At 29.6% G+C, this 19,322-nt stretch overlaps 1 protein-coding gene across 2 annotated transcripts in view; it reads right to left on the bottom strand.

Moving 5' to 3' along the window:
* Positions 1-12,902, bottom strand: part of LOC107450242 (UNC93-like protein) — a 40,768-nt gene extending 27,866 nt beyond the window's left edge. The window contains exon 1 of one of the 2 annotated variants that reach the window (XM_016065998.4): positions 11,485-12,902. In XM_016065998.4, coding sequence (XP_015921484.2) covers positions 11,485-12,453 — 969 coding nt within the window. In that variant the 5' untranslated portion in view covers positions 12,454-12,902. Of the gene's footprint in view, positions 1-7,504; positions 8,585-11,484 lie in introns of those variants that run through there. The other variant, XM_016065999.3, reaches the window with a different exon arrangement.
* Positions 12,903-19,322: the final 6,420 nt, after the last annotated feature.

The raw sequence follows: 19,322 nt of genomic DNA, 5'->3' as shown, positions 1-19,322 counted from the left end.
GGGTGATTCTCACGAAATATGACAATTCACTGTCCCTTGCTCCAATATATAATGCTATAATACTAAAAGAACTTTTTTTTTAAAAAAAAGTAATAAATTGCATTGCTGTTAGCATTTTAAAATGACTTTGCACTAGCATTGACTGTTTTGTATAGTTAAAAAGTTTAATTGAACTTCAAAATGTCATTTTCCTGGCATGTCCCAAACAATGTTTCTAATAATAACTAACTTCAAAACTTCCCATAAATTTTTCAATATCAAATTTTTTTAATCTCAACCGGTGTAAGCATTTCTAGAATATACGTAGAGGGTATTATTTACAAAAACTTCCGTTTAAAATAATTTTTTCTGTCAAATATTTGTTTGTCGCAAGAAAATCTGTAATTTTTCTGGCTACTTTTATTTAGTGGTTTATAACCAAAATAGATAGAGCCAGCAATCAATATCTTATGTTAATAGATTGATTAGATACCCTCCTATTTGAACATGTCTTGTAGCATGAATAAAGAACCAATTTTTTGGTTCAAAATCTATTTCAAAAAATTTTTCAAGATGAGTATGTTTTTGTGTTGTCATTTTCCTGGCTTCTTGAAATCATTAATAACATGAACTACATAGATTTATCTGAGTTATTTTAAGAAATCCTGTTGTTTTCTACAGAATGTAAACGTCTTAGGCCAAAATATTAAATTAAAGTAAAGTTATATGCCATAAAAGGGCGAATTTGTCATTATCCTGGTTGTCATTTTCCTGGCTTAGGAATTCCAGGACATTGAAATGTTACCAGAATTTTTTTTTTAACTGCTAATACTGTAAGGAGGAAACGCAAATAGTAACCTAATACCAAGTTTATGTATGATTGTAATATGGTTGGATGTAATCAAAGTTATTTATTTATTTAATGATTGATTATTATACACAATTTTATTCTGTACATATCAGCAACAACAAAAAAATTTGATTCATTGTATTTCTACAGTGGATAACCTAAGTACAGTGGATAACCTGGGTCTACTAAAGCAATTTATAGTCCATCTAACATAAAGGCTTAAGTTGAGTTACTTACTATTAACTTAAAATGACTGTTTTTTAAACTTCTAAGCTAATATGTCATTTTCCTAGCATTCATGATTTGGTGAATTTCTATTTTATTTTTTTTTCTCGAGCAAATGTCAATAAACTACACTGCTGTCTGTAAGATATTAATAAATGTAACTAAAGAAGTATAAAAAAAAATTTTAGATTATTTTGAAGACTTTAAATTTGAAGACATTTTTTGGCCCGAATTGTTTCATGTTTAAAAAGAATCACCCATATCCATCGCTATGTAATTATTGAGAACAACGTTGATAAATTAATGTGAGTTAGTTATTGATATTAATTAATTCACGCAAATTTCATTTCCCAATTCGAGAGAGGGGTACACAATTATAAGTTTGCACACAAAATCTAACAATCATCGCTTATATGCGTAAACGCATAGAATGATGTTCAACTTTATAGTCTTATCATTCTGAATCTAATTCGAAAGATAAATACACTTTTCGATTTTACTTTATACTGTTATAGAGAGCTTTATATAGTACTCGCCGCATACCAGGACCATAGAATATGAGGTTATTATTCAATTGTCCTGGTTTAATACACATTAAAAAACATTTTTCAAAAAGTTATATGAAAAATCTACATTTTCATCATATTATTGCGATATCATCTTTTATTGTATCATAACTTAACTAATATTCTAGTTTAACTAAATTAATTCCTTTAACTGAACTGATAATTTAATTGCTTTTATTTACTAGCTAGCTGAATATCCGTTTTTTTAACGAGGTAAAAAATAGTAAATAATCAATAAATTGGCAGTGATCAGCACATCAGGCACATATACCAACGCAATTAATTAAGCTAAAAAAATTACAAGTTTTTTATTTTTATTTATTGTTGCCCTTCCCGGTGGCATTATGTAATCAGATTGAGAAAAACATGTTTTTTAAAGTTCATCCCCTCAAAATAAAAAAAAATTGTTATATTAAGTATTATTTAGCATTATGTTGTTGTTCGAGGTCAACTCCTAATAGTCAAAAATCACCATGGTCAACAATTGTCTCCTATATATATATATCCCTTTCAATGGGGTGTAAAAACCTATACCACTAAGGTATCTTGGTACCAATATTAGTATGTTTAGTATTTACTTAAAAACACCAATCAACAATATAACTATAGTACCAATTACTAAAATTGACTGAACACCATTGGCATTAAACGTCAATAATTATAAGGCGATTTTTATGGGGGTTTTTCTAGATGAAGAAGCACATTTTTCCCTTTAATTTAACTTTTTAGTACAAAACTTATTTTTCATTTCAATTTATAACTGTTACCAAAAAAGTACAAAACTTATTTTTCATTTCAATTTATACCCGTTACCAAAATTTATTAAGTATAATTGGTGTTAACAACAATACGACAATTTCTTACGGTTTATTGTTTCTTACCGTTAAGGTTCGAAAAAACGTAAAAATCACCAAACTATTATTAACATCAGAAATGCTTAATTATAAGTGGTATGAAATACTTCTGACATTGCCGTTATAAGTACTCTAGAATTGAGAACTTATAAAAAGATTCATAAAATGGGTACTGCGTAGTAGATTTTTTAGTTCCACCTTTTTCCCTATTATAGTAAAATTCAAAATTGTGTTTAAATCTTAGCGTGCAATTGTTCTAGGAAAACTTTTCCATACGTAGAGTACTTTAAAAAGGAAAATATATTTGCATATATCCATCGAAGTAACAAGTTAACTATGCCGTCAAAATTATTAAGATGTTTAAATATACATAATTCCTATCCTAATACTCTATTAGAATAAAATTCGATTAAGAGTGTAAATTTTTCCTTGCAATTATTCTAGGAAAATTTTTACATACATAGTCGGATAAAATGTGTAAAAATTTTGTAGCAAAAATTGTACTCAATCAAAAACTCTATCCAATCTAAAGTAAACATCAATGAAATCGGCACTTCATTACATGGTTTAAGGACACGTCTAATATGCTAAATAACCGATGCCAAAATATCGATAAAATTTAGATAATATTTATTTGATTTCAAAACCAAATCGATCGGGAATACCAGATGTAACAATCAATTATTTTGTTATCAAGTTTTTTTTATATCTCTGATAATTCAGTTGCGTCTATCAAAGATTAAAAACACATGACAAAAAGATAAATAAGCATTAAAGCTTTCTTTCTAAAAAATTGCCTCCGTTGTCTTTTTCCTTCCGATATAAAACTATTCTCTTACAAACCGGTTATAATCGTGACTTAACCATATATGTGGTTACTTCATTCTATTTGAGATTACACGAATGACAATGACAATTCCTAAACCATTCAAACGTGATTTAAATTACCAGCAACTCCTCCTGAATCAGTGATTACAGTTTTTCATATTTGCATTTAATATCGCTTGATTGGAGGGAGGGACTCAAGTAAAAATCCTGAAATTGAAAACATCGTTTTTAACCGGTTTTAAAAAACGGTGTGACGCGAAAAAGTGTAAGGTTTCAAACTGAAATTTCCCATTACATCATACGTCCAATGACGTCAAGATTATTGGAATTCCCTCTTACAAGAAAAACATAAGTTCTTATCATTGCTTTTCTGCAAAAAAGGGATTCCTTTATCAGAAATTATGGCAATTTCAAAATAATAATATTAAATAAAATAAATCAGCAATGCAATTTAATTTATACTAATAATCCGTGAACAAAAATTTCTGATAAACAAATCATTTGATTTTGTAAGAGATTTATTCACTTAATACTTTTTTTTATATAAATAACTTTTTTTTTAGCTCTGTTCTCTCGTTTTTTTTTTTTTTTTTTTTTTTTTTTTTTTNCTAAACTTATATACAAATAAAAATATTTCTAAATGATTTTTTTTTTTTTTAAAAGTTTTGTACATTTTGTTTCAAACAACACACATTATAAGCCGAATAAATAACATAAAAAAATACAAATCTTAAAAGTTTAAATTATAACTTATAAGTTTTAAAGTTTAACGTATTTCATAAATTCTTAGAGCTTCAATTTTATTTTAATTTATTCATTTTTTAACTAAATAAAGCTGCTTGCAAAGAAAATTGAGAGAAATGGCGCCACTAAACTCTAAAAGATATGTGTGGCAAAATAAATAACATTTTAAAATACATAAACTTGGTACCAACAGACTGACCTTTACACCATTTTTTTAACAGTTGTGCTATGTGTTCAATAATTAAAAAATTCTCCATTTTGATTTAAAATTATCAATACCAGCCGTTTACAACAATTGTATATCTATTAGCGCGATCAAAATGTATGTATAAATAATTTAATAGTTTCTTCATAAAATGCTATTAGGTAAAAGAAGTATATAGGGTATAATTATACAGGGAAATAAAAATTATACAGGATATAGAAGTATAATTATACATGGGTAAAAATAACATTAAATTAATGTAAAAGCCTGCAAAATATTGAAAATATTTTGGACTCCCTAAAACATCATTTTGATTTTAGTTTTTTTACTCGTGATTTTCATCACAATTTTACATTTGAATTTGACGCAATGAATGCATACGTAAATATATACTCGATGTTTTCATGTAAAACCATATTTAGCAAAAAGAACAGAATATTAATTGTTATAAGATATCACTGCAATAAGCAGAAAAATATCATGGATTATGTTTGTCACAGTAATTAAATCATCATTTTGAGTGTAACTCATTTACTTGTGCTGTTCATTACAATTTTATGCAAGCGTTACCCATATAAAAAGCGGACACGCGCGATCGAGTCAGAAATACAGTAGCGATAACAGCGCCCTCTTACGGAAGCACATATTAAAGTAAGAAAGAGTGAACAGTAAATTACTTATAACTGATGAACTCGAGGGTTANAGATACAATTATTACTGCAGCCCCGGATATCGCCGAGACTCCAGTGGAAAACAGCGAACCGACTGATATTCTACAACCCACCCGTAGAAAATTGAAAGCCCTCATCCGAGGACTTAGCACAGACATCGAAATCCCAGATCTCGAAAAAGAACTTATAGATTTAGAGCTGCGGCCAATCAGAATCGAACAGTTGAGGAAAAGGCGTGGCCAGGAACTCAAGCTCCTCCCCCTCTACCTAGTCATCTTGCCAGATTGTGGAAACCACAGCAATATCTTCGAAATCGAGAGACTCCTAGATTCTCCTGTTAAGATCGAGAGATTTCGTGGCGGCCGTCACGTAATACAATGCTACCGATGTCAACAGTTCGGACACACACAGAAGACATGCCATGCTGAGCCTGCTTGTATGAAGTGTGCCAATGCACACTTCACGTACACTTGTACAAAACCAGTGAGCGAGCCTGCTAAGTGCATAAACTGCCTAGGTGAGCACCCAGCCTGTTATTCCGGCTGTGGTGCAAGACCCAGAAGAAGACCTAGAGAGAGACCCACCCAGCCCAGCAAAGCCTCAGACAAAGCCACCAGGTTCCTGCTGCTATTCAAGGAATTACAAGAGCTCCTCAAGGACCCAGATCTCCAAACTCTACTCCGATCTCTACTCCCAGATATGCCTTAGACGCAGAGATCTCCTCCAAGCTGACCCGATATCATCCCAAGACGACCACAGCCCCCTGTGGAATTTCTACTTTTTTACAGCCAACTAGTCATAGTCACCTAAGGGTTCACTACCGATGAAGAAGTGAGATGCCCGCTTTCGCGGGCAGGTACTTCGAATCATTATATATCAAGTCAAGTCAAGTCAAGAACAGTAAATTACTTATAACTGATGAACTCGAGGGTTACGTTACCAAAGTACGTGCAGAGAGCTTCGATTAGACTGCATTGATTCAGAGTAAAAAAATAATAATAAAAAACACATTGGAAACTATGTCTCGAGTTTTTAACTATTTACCTAAAAATCTTGACATATTTAAAAAAAGATTATGAATAAGTATGGATTAAAGGGCAGGGGCCCCCATCAGGGGGGAAGGTGGGCGCACAATGCGCCCACTTAAAGCTTGGGGGGGGGGATTTTTACACTAAATAAAACGAATAGTTTGGGGGGGAATTTAGAATTTGCCCAAGAATGCGCCCAAGAGCTTGGGGGGGATGGGGGCCACTGATAAAGGGACTTATAAGAAATGCATGATAAATCTGAGTTAGCAGCAGAAAATTATCCTGTTAATTGAATAATCTCAAAATAATTCTTCGAGCTAACTTAATAAATTTTATTTGCATTAATACAATTAATTGATGAACACAAAATAGTCAGTAGAACTGATTTTTCTCAATATTTTTAGTTTGATGTACTACACTGTGAAAAAGTCCAGATAGAATTACAGTTAAAAGTACTGGCAACCTGAGCGCAACATCCGTAAAATTTCATACCGTAATTTTTACTGTAATTCTTACTTAATTACAGTGATTAAGTGATTTCATAGTCAATATATCTGTAAAAAATACGGTATGTCAGATTTTTTTGGTCCGTAAAGTTTAACAGTAAAAATAGATTTTACGGAAAAAAGTATCGGCACTCAGGATGTAGATACTTTTTAGTGAATTTTTTTTTAAAAATGTATATTTAATAAATAAAAAATGTGTAAATAAAAATAATGATAAATCGGCAGCCTATTTCCAAATTAAAGAGTTATAAACTTTTCTTATTTATTTATAAACTAATATTATGATTTATCCCATTCACACCGGATTTACCCATTAATTAATTCTTTTTCTATATTTCATTAAAACCAAACAATTAGAGCCGAAATAATCATGTAATATTCTCTCGTAAAACAAAAGTATGAAAAAATATAAAAATTTAATTGGCATAAAATACATTAAAAAAACGAATTCCGTCATGTAACTGATAATAAATAACTGTCACGTAATAACTGTTGCGACATCAATTAACAATTAGTTTAAATAATTGTTTTAACTCGTCTGCCAACTCTTGTAAACATAACTGCAACTTTCTGGTTGCTAGGCAACCAAACGACTTTTTCTTGTTATAAATGTTTTTGTAAATCGACTGTGTATGTCAGTGGAAATAAAAGAATACAATCGCTATAAAAGCTAACAATAACGACTGTTTAACATTGGTTAAAGTCAAGATTTAGACATAGGTTTTTAAACTTAGAATAAAAACATTCTGATAAGAATAACGTAATTTTGAACATGGAAGATTCTTCAAAAACGGTGTTATCCTGAATCAGTTAAACACATAAAATTTCATCAAGAATTTTAGGTATTGAAAGAAATCCATATTTTTTTTCTAGGTAAGAAAAATATTCATCGAATTTAAGTAATGAATGATTCTACAAATGCCCAACCAAAATCAATCGAAATGTACCAAATCTCAATCCTTTAATCAGTTAGTGAACTAAAATTCATTCATTTCAAATTATTTTGGTGCTCATGATAAAAAGAAGAACAAAAAATCATTCAACTCACCTGCGTAACTTCATTAGAATAAAAAGGTCCCTCAACTCCCATGTAAATGGCAATAGGAATGAGTAGCATTTGATGCGGGTTCTTCAAATGTTTCACAGCGGACAGAAACCGATTAAATATGATATTGCATCCTCTGCCTTCTTTTAAATCGTTCCCCAAAGGATCCAAAAAGAAACCGAGGATCAGAGCAGCGAAAATTCCTAAAGCGACGAAGACACCAACCAGGAGCAGTCTTTCACTATCCGGAGGAGGTTCCAAGTTAGAATTGGTATCATTACCTCCTGGTTTGAAATGATAGCCGCAATCATAACCCGTTGAATTGGTAGAAACAACATCGGTTGTATTAGGTTTAAAAGCATAGTATACAAGTATGTTACCAAAAATGTTAGTAGATTCTGAGAAGATACCAAAAAATCCAAAGAAACAGGCCATAACCACTTCAATATTCTGATTAATCGTTTTTTCAAAACGGGAGGCGATTTCTTCTATGTACACAGCTTGGGCAGTTACAAAGGGTCCATTAATCAGGCCATACAGTACGGACGCCACCATCATTGTGTCCCAACGTAAATATATGTTTGCGGCTAAGTATGGACAGCCTAACAAGGTGCACACAGTCAGTACCTTCTTGCTTCCAAATCTCGCAATCAAGAAATCTGGCAGGAAAAGTGATGAAAGTAAAGACATACCATAGATGACAGCTTGCGAATCATCGCCTATGCCTCCAGCACCATTCATTGTACTTTGTAAACTGGAAAGGCACCAAAATCCGGTATAAAAAAGAAAATAACAGAAACTGCTGATAAATAAGTTTCGCAATATTCTTCTCTGGTTCATGCCATTTCTCAAACCGACTTCCACGGGGGCCTCTTCTTGATTAATGGAAAAATTACTCGTTAAATCGCTTAGATGCTTTGAGCTATTCATCTTTTTTGAATCCGCCATTTGTTAAATGTTAGAAATAATCCGATAGAAAAACTTCAGAAAAAATGTCGTACAAATACACAAATGTACGTAAGCAACCTAGTCCTTCTCTGTACTGAAAATGCGTGGATAACGCGTGCACCGTCAAAAGCTATATTGACTGAAAATTGACGTTATCTTTATTTTTGGGACGCATCCAGTTAAATTACGAAACAATTGAGCGGATGATTTTATCAACAGTTTGTTCAAATTTAGATAAATTTTGAATGCAAATAATAATCTTCTTCATTTTTTTAATAAAAAAAATAATAGTTACGCATGTCACTGAGTGATTCATCACATTATCTTAGAATTATGCACATTAAAAAAAAATTATATACACTATATAGTGTGATAAGTAATGAAAATACAAGAGATGCTGGAGCTAGGCACTGACATTTTTAAAAAAAATAATAATCAAACAACGCGTATTGATTTGATTTGTCCAAGTCGACTAATATAATCTTATCACACTGAATATTAGATATCATCTTCGGTTGATGTTAAGTGATATTACAGATGACTGAAATATTTTCAATAAAATATAAAGTAAGATATGATGAAATAAGTTACGTTATTGCTTGATAAGAAGCTATTCAAAATGAAATAATACTTTTATAAAGAAGAAATCTTCGCTTTAAAACTTCCATTAAGGATAGTAACATCTTCAGAATCAGTTGCATATTAAAGCAGGTTTGTAAACAGTAAAAATATTAATCATTTCATTAATAAAAAATGCATAATTATAGCGATTAAATATAATATTCATAGCATAAATATTTAATTTTTTTAAAAACAATAGTGTTATTCATATACATTTAGTAATAAGTGCAATAATTGTATGATTATAATACTCATTTCATTAAAACAGTTAATTAAATATTTCGTTAATAAGAAATAAATTTCCATCAGATCCTACAGATGTTTATATTAGCGAAATATTTCTTGTACTTTAAGTTTTAATGTTTTCATTTGGATACAGAACAGAAGTACAGAAGTTGGTACAGAAACTAAATAAACTTAAATATAGCGTACATGCATTAGAGTTTTTCATAAGTCTTATGATGGTGTTTCAGAAGTTTTTATACCTAATGAAAATTTAAAAAAAAAACGTACTTATGTTTTTGAAAATTTACATTTTTAACTCTCTCTTACAAGATAACGGATTTGTGCAAAAAAAAGTTACCCCTATTAAAGTTACCCTATAAAGCTACCCCTACGGAAAAATTTTACCGCCATTAATTGATCAAAAATCCATGATAGTCGTCAATTAGTTGAAATGTAAAAAAACTAAAAAATTCTCACTTTTGAATGCTAGTATTTATTCCTTAGAAACAGTTCAACATATTTCATTTGTAATTTAGGTTTTGAACTTTCATAATTCCTTTTTTTTTAGAAGATGTTCAAAAATGTTGCACCAGGTAACTAAAAATATCTGCGATCCATATATAAAGAAAATAATAATAATTATTATTTAAAAAACATTCACAAAAAAAATTTTAAAATTACCTTACTGTATATTTATGACACTTCTGGTGAAAAAAAAAATAACCATAATTATGAATAATAAAACTAAAATATACGGTATTTAAACCATTCATTTGGTAGTTTTTCCGTTCGTATGGTAACTGTTACAGTTCTTATTATCACAAATTTAGTAAAAAGTACTAAACTGAAAATAAGGAACGCAATATCAAATAAAAAAAAATAAACAAATTGCCATAATGTTTTAAAATAACATGATAAAATTACCACATTTTATCACAAATGATAATAAAACCATTTTTATTGTTAATTTTACCAAAATCACTGGAAAAGCACTTCCGTAAAAATTACCAAGCTTTCTGGTGTTCCCATAGAGCCAGAAACACAGTAAATCTTATCATATTCGCGTAGTTTTGACCATACTTTTTTTCTTAGTATATCTTCAGGCAAAGTTTTAAAAGCAAAAAAAAATTTTTTTTTATAAAACGAAATCAATCGAAAAAATATAGGCATGTTCAGCGAAAGTATATTTTTGTTCGAGTTTCGAAGTTCATAGGAAGAAAATGTTTCTTGCGGATTTCTCATAAAAATTCGTAATAAGTGGTTCAGTATGCAACGTTTATTATTTTATTCTTTGTTTATTTCCCAGATTTATATCGATTATTTCAAATTTTTCAAAAAGTTTTAACGACATAAATTTCATAAATGTTACAAAATAATATTTCAAGTTATCATCGATAAACAAGTCATTCCCGTAATCCGATAGGAAGGAAACTCTAATGCAATGGTTCCCAAATGGTATTCCACGAAACCCTAACAAAATATTGCTTTAGTATTTCCTATAGCGTTTTTCAAATCGAAATAAAATAATTCTTTAATAAAGAAATATGTTTTTCTAATAACAATGTTCCACGTTTATACCAGTTTTTCAACGTTTTCGTCTCGAAGCGAACCATAATTCGTCTTATTTTATTCATTTTCAGGTTATGTATATACACCAAAAACAAATTCGTACACAGCTAAATTATATATAGCAAAGGTCAGCAAATTTAACTGTCAAAAATAAAACCTAATTTAAGATTATTAATGATAAAACGATTAAAAAAAATACTCATTTCTCTAATTAAATGTTTTAAAAATACTCTTTTTAAGGTTATAACGTTCACAATTTCTATAAAATCGGGTTTCTTCCGAAGGAAGATTCTCTGTAAGGAAGAGGCTCTGTACCCGAAAGAAATTGGGAACCACTGCTCTAAGGTACTACCTGTCTATCACAGTAAATATTTCACAGCAAATCTATCACAGCAAAAATACCAAAGCCAACGCACTAGGTTAATAGGAAAATATAGATTGACACGAATTAAATCTAAATGTTAAACATAAATTTGAAGAATGTTTGTTGATTCGAATAGAACTTATTTTTTGACATTTAATTTTCTACACGACAATTTATAAATTATTTAAACTGGAGTGAAAAATTTTCAAGAATAAACTATTTTCATGCACAAATAATAATAGGTTAAATATCTTACCTGCGTAAATTCTGCTGTATAAAATGAAAGTTCTATGCCCACAAATATTGAAATGGGAAGGAGCAATATTTGGTCTGGAACACTAGCTTGCTTAATAGTTGCGAGCAGACGATCCGTTGTGCCAGAACCCAAAGAACGTTCACCGTTGCCAACATCATTGTCTAACTTATCAGTGAAAAGTCCCATCAAAGTAGCAGCAGTTACAGTGCTAAGAAGATATATGCTTACTAATAAAAATCGTTTGTCTTCTGTAGGTGGTTCTAGATTAGGATTTGAGCTGTTGCCACCAAATCTAAAGTCAATTCCACAAGTGATATTGGTATGATTTAGTATATGGGCTGCGCTTGGCGAAAGAACATAATAGGATATAAGATTACCCCATATTTGAGTACTCTCGGAGAAAAAACCAAAGAAACCATAAAATTTAGACACAGTTGAATCTAATGACTCCTCTGGATGTATTTTATGATAGCGTAAGGCCATTTCATTCACATATAAGGCTCCAGCTGAATTGAGAGGCCCAATAGCCAAACCCATTAGAGCCGAAGATGGCATTATGATACTCCTTGAAGGATTAAAGTTGGAAGCAATATAAGGAACACTCATTAGGAGCATACATACAATTGTTCTTTTGCATCCAAAATGTTTTATTAACAGATCTGGCAACAGCAAAGATGATATCATAGCACAAACGTAAACTAAAGCTTGAGAATCCATTCCAACGCCTCCATCAGAATTCATAGTACTTTGAAGATTTGACAAAGATTGAAATCCTAAGAAAAATATAAAGTACGAAGATCCCGTTACAACGAGATTTCTCAACACGCGTTTTTTACTCATATTTTCGTGATCTCTTGCTTTCATGGCTGTTGACATAGTAATCTCAGAACTATCTCGGTTTATACTCGAGCGACTAATTAAAGGTTCCGTGTCCTCCACATAATACAATCCAGGCTCTTCCTCCATCATATTGGTAACTTACAAGAGAAGTGTAAAATTATTTTCTCAGTTGCGAAATATTATGCGATGCTTATTTGCATAATCAAAACCCAACTTGAAATATAAAATATAGAACAAAGAAAAAAGCGAGATACCTAATTAAAATGCATCACTCGTAATTCCATATTCATATTTGAAAAAACTTGTTTAGAATAAAAACATACGCCATGAGCAGCTATCTAAAATTACCTATTCCTATTACGTAGAACAACAACATTTAGTCACAGCAAGCACTACACCTAAAATCCAACAGCTGTTCTGTGCGTACTTGAAAAGAGTGAAGGCGAAATGGCTTTGTTGACTATGACATGGTTAGTAAAAAAATAAAAATAAACCATCCCTCGCCTTACTTTTTCTTTGTGCATGGATTCTCCTTATTCCCTCAGAAGCGAATGCCATTCGTAACTTGGCAAAGAGCCAAATAAAACGATTCATTTTCTGTCCGGTGTCGTCATATTTTGGAGGAAGGGGAAGCCGTTAAAAACACCTTTGCTAAATAATTCAGGTTTAGAGCAATTATTCTTTGTTCCTTCTAACCTTAGCAACACGAATACGCTTTTGAAAGCGAATGAAGAGTAATTAGTGTTTGAATTTTGAAGTTTCGCTTCAAGAAATTTTAAAATTACGTAAATTTAATTTTCATTTGAAACTATTTTTTCTTACAGTTAGAGTATAAGCCAAATTATTATTCATATTCCCTGAGTAAAAATGTTTCAAAATTAGTTTACTAGTGTAACACAACTTTCAATCTAAGAATGAAAAATAATTTACGTCTTAAATATATATTATGTAAAAGTTATGTATGTTATGTATATATTATGTTATCTTAAATATATTTATGTTTTATATTATGTAAAAGTTTAAAAACAAAATAGAAATGATGAAATATGTAGGTTTGCTTGCTGGTTTTTTTCATCAAGTGATTTTAAAAACAGTATATCTCTTAACCATTTGACTCAGATAGAGCACCAGTTTTCCTTTCAAAAAAATTTTTTTGACTCTCTAATTACAAACAAAAATATTTTTCGGTATTTTTTAATTATGAAAAAAAAATCTAATAGTTTTTAAAAAAATCTGTTAGAATTATGTTTGTATCTAAATATCAAAAAAAGTAGTTTGAAAAAAAAATGTGTTCATTCATATTCAAAAATTTATTAATAATTGGTTTTGTAAATTAAAGAAATTTCAATGATGAATTACTGTTTCACTTAGATTTAAATAGCTGCAAAAAAGAAAAAAAAAAGGAAAAATGAGTGTTTGAAAATTTTTTCCTTTAACCCAGAAAAAGATTCCGGTGTACTGTATTTCATAACCATTAATTATTAAAATGCTAAAGTAATATTTTTCACTTATTTTGACATAAATTAATACAAAATAATGAAAAAAAAATATGAAAAATATGTTTAGCAAAAATTCTGCGTCCAAGAGTTAAATCGTCAATTTATTATCAACTATCCAATTTTGTTTTTTAAATAAAATAAAGGGAAAAAAACTTTTAATGTAATATGAAATTTTAAAGGTAAATTTTACATGCTTCTTAGAAAATGTGATCTAGTCACAATAGTGTCTAGCTTTTTGTGCATATATCAGCTCTCAGAATTAAATCGTGAAGTGTACCTTAAGAGGAAAGGTAAAAAAAATACTTAAAAGATGTTATTAAAAGTATTTAAATATTAAAATAAAACAAAATGTAACGATTTAATGTCATGATACGTAAAAATTCTGTAGAATTATTTAAAAAGCTTCGTTCAATGAGATAATTTAAATATTTGCAAATGAATGAAAATTAAGATATAAAATTTATCATAAAAAATAAAAGAAACTTAACTGTCTTAAATTGTTTTTTTTTTCTACTTATTTTTAATTATATTTTTATTTCTTTATAACTTCAAATTTTTTTAGGCTTACTTATTCTTTTTTAACAGACTAAAGAATTAGATATTTGCAAATTAAAACTTAGACTGTTATAAAAATTTAAAACTTAGTGCTGTTATTCTATGCTTAGAAATTGATGTAATAATTAAATTTAAACACAGCGGAATGAACTTAACATTTAAAGAATAATTATCGATTAAATTATAGCTTAAAATTAAAATATATTATAAGTTCATCAATCAAAGAAAGCAATCAATTTAACTTTTATTAACACTTGAAAGACTGAAACTTAGTATATACCTGTATTGCCCAAAAGCAGTCAAAATTACTGGATTGTGACAAAATAACTAATACGTAAAAAAATTTGTTTAAAATTAATTTTTAATATTTTTTATATTATGAACAGTTATATAACAAGTTATTAGTAAATATTAACGATTAAAAAAATTATATGCTGTACAAAAAGTCACAAAATTCTAAGAAATTGTGCTATTATATACATCATTGTCTTTCTAATTGAAGTTAAAAAGCAGTCAAAATGACTTCCTAGGGCAATCTAGTGTTAAGTTCATAACTAAAATTATTTGATCTATTTAAAAAACGTTTTACCCTTTACAAAAGTTTACTTTTATGAAGCGATTATTTCTATCTTTGAAAATTCCTAATTTCTAAAGGCCCAGAAATTGTATATTATTCATAAATATTTCTCTTCTGAGTCAATATAATAATATATAAAATGCTTTAATGCATAGTTAAAGGTCGCGACTGAATCTCATGACTGAAAATGGAAGTTTTATTGTTGCATTATTCTTTAATGTCAGCATTATTCTTTCATATAAAAAAAGGAAGATGATGTGTCATCTTAAGATGATGTGTCGTTCTTATTATCAAGATGATGTGTCATTCTTAGATTCTTACAAAATAAATGCTCATATTTTTTTTGATAATTGAATTATTTTTTTTTATTTATTCCGTTAAATACTCAGCCTATTTAGTTATTATAGTTTGTGAATATATTTAAAAAGTTAGTTTGTAATAATGTTTCATCAAAGATAGTATTATTGAGTAAAAGGAAAAATGAATATTTTTTTTCAGCTCAAGTTTTAAAAACGCGGGAAATAAAATTTTTAAAAAAATTATTATCAAATAAAAGTAGTTTTTGACTAATCACTTATAATAAAGAAACGATAATTTTACTAGAAAAATTTTTTCTTCTGAAGCAATGGGAGTTAGTTATGTTTTTCATAAATATTTTTTGTCATAACATTTTAGAGCATGTGCTGTTAGGTTGTGCAATGAAATGAGTTTCTAGTTGTTCTGAAACAAAATCGCACCTATTATTTAGTAATCGAAACCTATTTATTAGATTTCATTGAGCTCAAATGGAGGCTGCAATATTTTTATATAAGTCTTTCGCTTGAGATATATATCCATTACCTTAGCATTTAAAATTAAAATTCGAAAAATATTTACGTTGAAAACAGTAGACTAAGTCTCTATTTATTTAAAGTAAGAAAATAGACACTTGCTTTGTTCTGAAACATTTTGGCTCAAAGCCACGACCTTAGAATTTGATCGAACACTGGTTCATGAGACGTTTCTATTAAAAATGTATAGATACAAATTTGAAAGAAGAAAAAAAAGAAGAAGAAGAAGAAGAAGAATCAACTCTTAATGTGAAACCTATAATATTATCTTTAACCTTGAGAAAAAATATACCTGGTGACCTCGAAGACCATAAGAATTTTTTTTATAAGGGTATTCTATCTTGCGTTCATCTAGTCACATCTTATGTTCATTTCAAATTTTAATAATAAATAATGAAACATTTCTACAGTTTAAACCTTTTGCCCCAGGTAATATTTTCATTTTCCCATGCTAATGGTTGTAATGGGAAATTCCACATGACTGGCGATTATGACACAGCTTAAAGCAGCAGTTTGCAATTTACTTCGGCTATGGAACCCTAAATGATCAGTCTACTTTTGGTGGAACCCCGAGTTTATAAATAAAGCATATAAAGATAACTGTATTAGCCTATGAAAGACTACTATATTTTAATAAATATACTTAATACGAGTAGTAAGGCTCTCACCTCCTATTAAAGTGACCCAGGTTCGAACCTTAGCGATAACTGGTCGATATGAATTCAGAATCCGGCTGCTCGCACCGACCATAGTGCTGACGTAAAATATCCTCAATGGTAGACGGATCATGGGTTAGAATCCATATGTTATCGGGTTAACCGCAGGAGGTTCTCGAGCTCGTCCTCTCCATGTAACGCAAACGCGGGTTAGCTTCATCAATAAGTCCTCCACGAAGGCAAATTTATCCGGGAGTTCCCTTGTCATCTGGATTGGGTTCAAAATTACAAGGCTATGGAGTTGAATATTGATAATCCTAAAATCAGAATAAGCTCAGCTGTTAAACGTCGGTTATAAAATAAAATAAGTGTAATGAAATTGTTTCTTCGTTTGATGATTAATAATCTTAAAATATGAGAGTTGTATTCATAGTGCTGACGTAAAATAAAGAGTTAAGTTATAAATTTGTTTTTGGAATGAAAACGAAAAAGAATTGCTATAAATGCTAAAAATTACTATTATGGAAGCATATTTCTTTATTAAAGACTTCAATTACTTTTTTATTATTTTAAAGCCCAATTGAAAATGCTAACGTAATTTGTTTAAACTAGTGGGCTGCGCCCCCTGCTCGCTAACGTTCGCCAACCCCCGAAAATTGCTACGGAATCTTATATAGTTTGCTCCGCAAACCAAGCTCGCTTCGCTCGCTACTAACTTAGGTGCAAGATTCTAAGAATTCAAAACAATCATTCAAATCCATATAAAAACTTTTTTTTAAAAAAAAAATTACATCTTTTTAGTAAAAACTAAGTCATTAAAATAAATTTGAATTCAAATAAATGACATGTAATTCGTTAAACCCCTTAGAAATGTGCTATATTATAATTCGTGATATAAATCAAAAATTGTCAAATAAATTCGTAATATATAAATTCGTGAAAAAAAGCGCTTTCGACAAAATACTAAAATAGAGATCTATCGACAAAGACTACTCACTTCTGCCTAGCTTAATAGTATGAGATTGCCGCAGCTGATGCTCTCTGGTTATTTCAGTTTCCGTTCTTAAAAGCGCTATATGTTGAGCCACCTCAGCTAGATTTGGCATGTGACATTTTTAGAGGCAATCATTGGTCGATTCGCCGTGTAAGAGAAATAGGAACGTAAACAAAACAAAGCAAACGTTACTACCGATGGAAAAGTAATACAACCAAAACTTGGGAGCCACGTAAGAGAATTATATATATTAGATAATGTATTCAATATATTGTTCTAAAAAATATTTTTTAAAAAATGCCATTTATTTTTCATTACTTTTAATTTCATAGAAACAACCAAAATATTAACTAAATAATGGATTCTTAACTGAATCTAGATATAATTACAGGTTTCAAAATTTTTTAAAAAGACTGATTTAAAAAAATTCCTAACTCTTGGAACTCCTTTAATTCTTTCACGGAACCATAGTGTTCCGATTTCCTAGCTCATATCAATACATGAAATCATCAAATTTGGACCAATGCATTGATAGAATTCAGCCTGTACGCATGCATAAGTTATAAAAATTTCTAGAAGTTCTCTGCACCGGTTCTTATATTTCCTGTAGTTTTCATATCTATTCTTAAAAACATAAAAAATTATTCTTCCTTCTCTTCCTTTAAATTTAATTAAAAAGTAATGAGTTTTATAACGTGAAAAGGAATTATTAATCATAAATCATTTACTATTATTTCAATCGAATTCAATATATGCTTTTCACCAAATTAAGGAAAAAAAATCGATCAAAAGAGTCGAATCTGCGAATCAGTACCGGTCACGATGCTACAAGTTCCTCAAATTAAAAAATTAAAAATAATGTCACTGAAAATTCGTTTAAAATTTTACAATTTAAAATTTTAACCGGCTTTTAGAGATCATAATTCCTCGAGTTGTTTTTATTTTTTAATAAAACGAATGTAAGCGCCGAATATTTTTAAAAAAAAGTAATTACGAACACCTAAATAGTGTTTATGCCGGCATTCATAGTAATTTATGAATTTCGTATAAAATTAATTCAATTTGCAAACGATTCAGTTGAAAGATTTAAATGGAAGGAGGAAAATTTATTCCACTTCACTGTCCCTGAGATTTCGAACAGCGTGGCTATCAACTTATAAAACATTTCCTTTTCCGTATGAGATAAAAGTGAATGCATGTTTCTTTTTCTTAAATATAATATCGCACGTTTAGATTTAACTTCCTTTTTTGTCAAGGTTTGCTTATTTATTGCAAGAAGTTATAAATAACTTCTTCGAATAAATAAGTGAAAAGAAACGTCATCAATAAACTTCCAGCATAAATATTCTATACTAGTTGATTACTGGCTCGTTTCTAAGTTAAACACTAAACTCTCTACTTAATTCAATTGAAATAAAAACATGTTACCGCAATCTCAACACATGCATCCGTTAACTAATTCATTTCGAAATTCATTAGTAAGAGTTTAATTCAGCAATGCAAAGCAAAATGCATTGCGAAAGCTTCTATGAACGTCTGTTCTAAATATTGACAAGAAGTAGTTAAGCAGACAGTTTTTTTTTTTTATTGTTTAATATTTAAGAAGATGAAAAATATTGGTGCTATTATTACATCACCCCTTCCTTAAGACTTCGATTTCATTTGTATGCGGCAACTGAAATAAAACAAAGTACTTTCAGTTGACGGGTGACAGTGGCGTATCTAGGGTTATGGCAAGTATGGCGAATGCCACTGGAGCATTATTTCAAAAAGGGGCAAAATCAATCAACATCAACGATTTTTTTTACTTAAAAGTTTTATTAAATGTTTTTTTCAAAATTTATATATGTACATATATGGGCAGATCTCTAAAACCTTTAAGTTTTG

Source organism: Parasteatoda tepidariorum, chromosome 5, assembly GCF_043381705.1.
Source record: "Parasteatoda tepidariorum isolate YZ-2023 chromosome 5, CAS_Ptep_4.0, whole genome shotgun sequence".
In the NCBI taxonomy this organism is placed as follows: domain Eukaryota; kingdom Metazoa; phylum Arthropoda; class Arachnida; order Araneae; family Theridiidae; genus Parasteatoda; species Parasteatoda tepidariorum.
The sequence above is the reverse complement of the archived record's forward strand: the minus strand, read 5'-3'. Positions and strand labels throughout refer to the sequence as shown.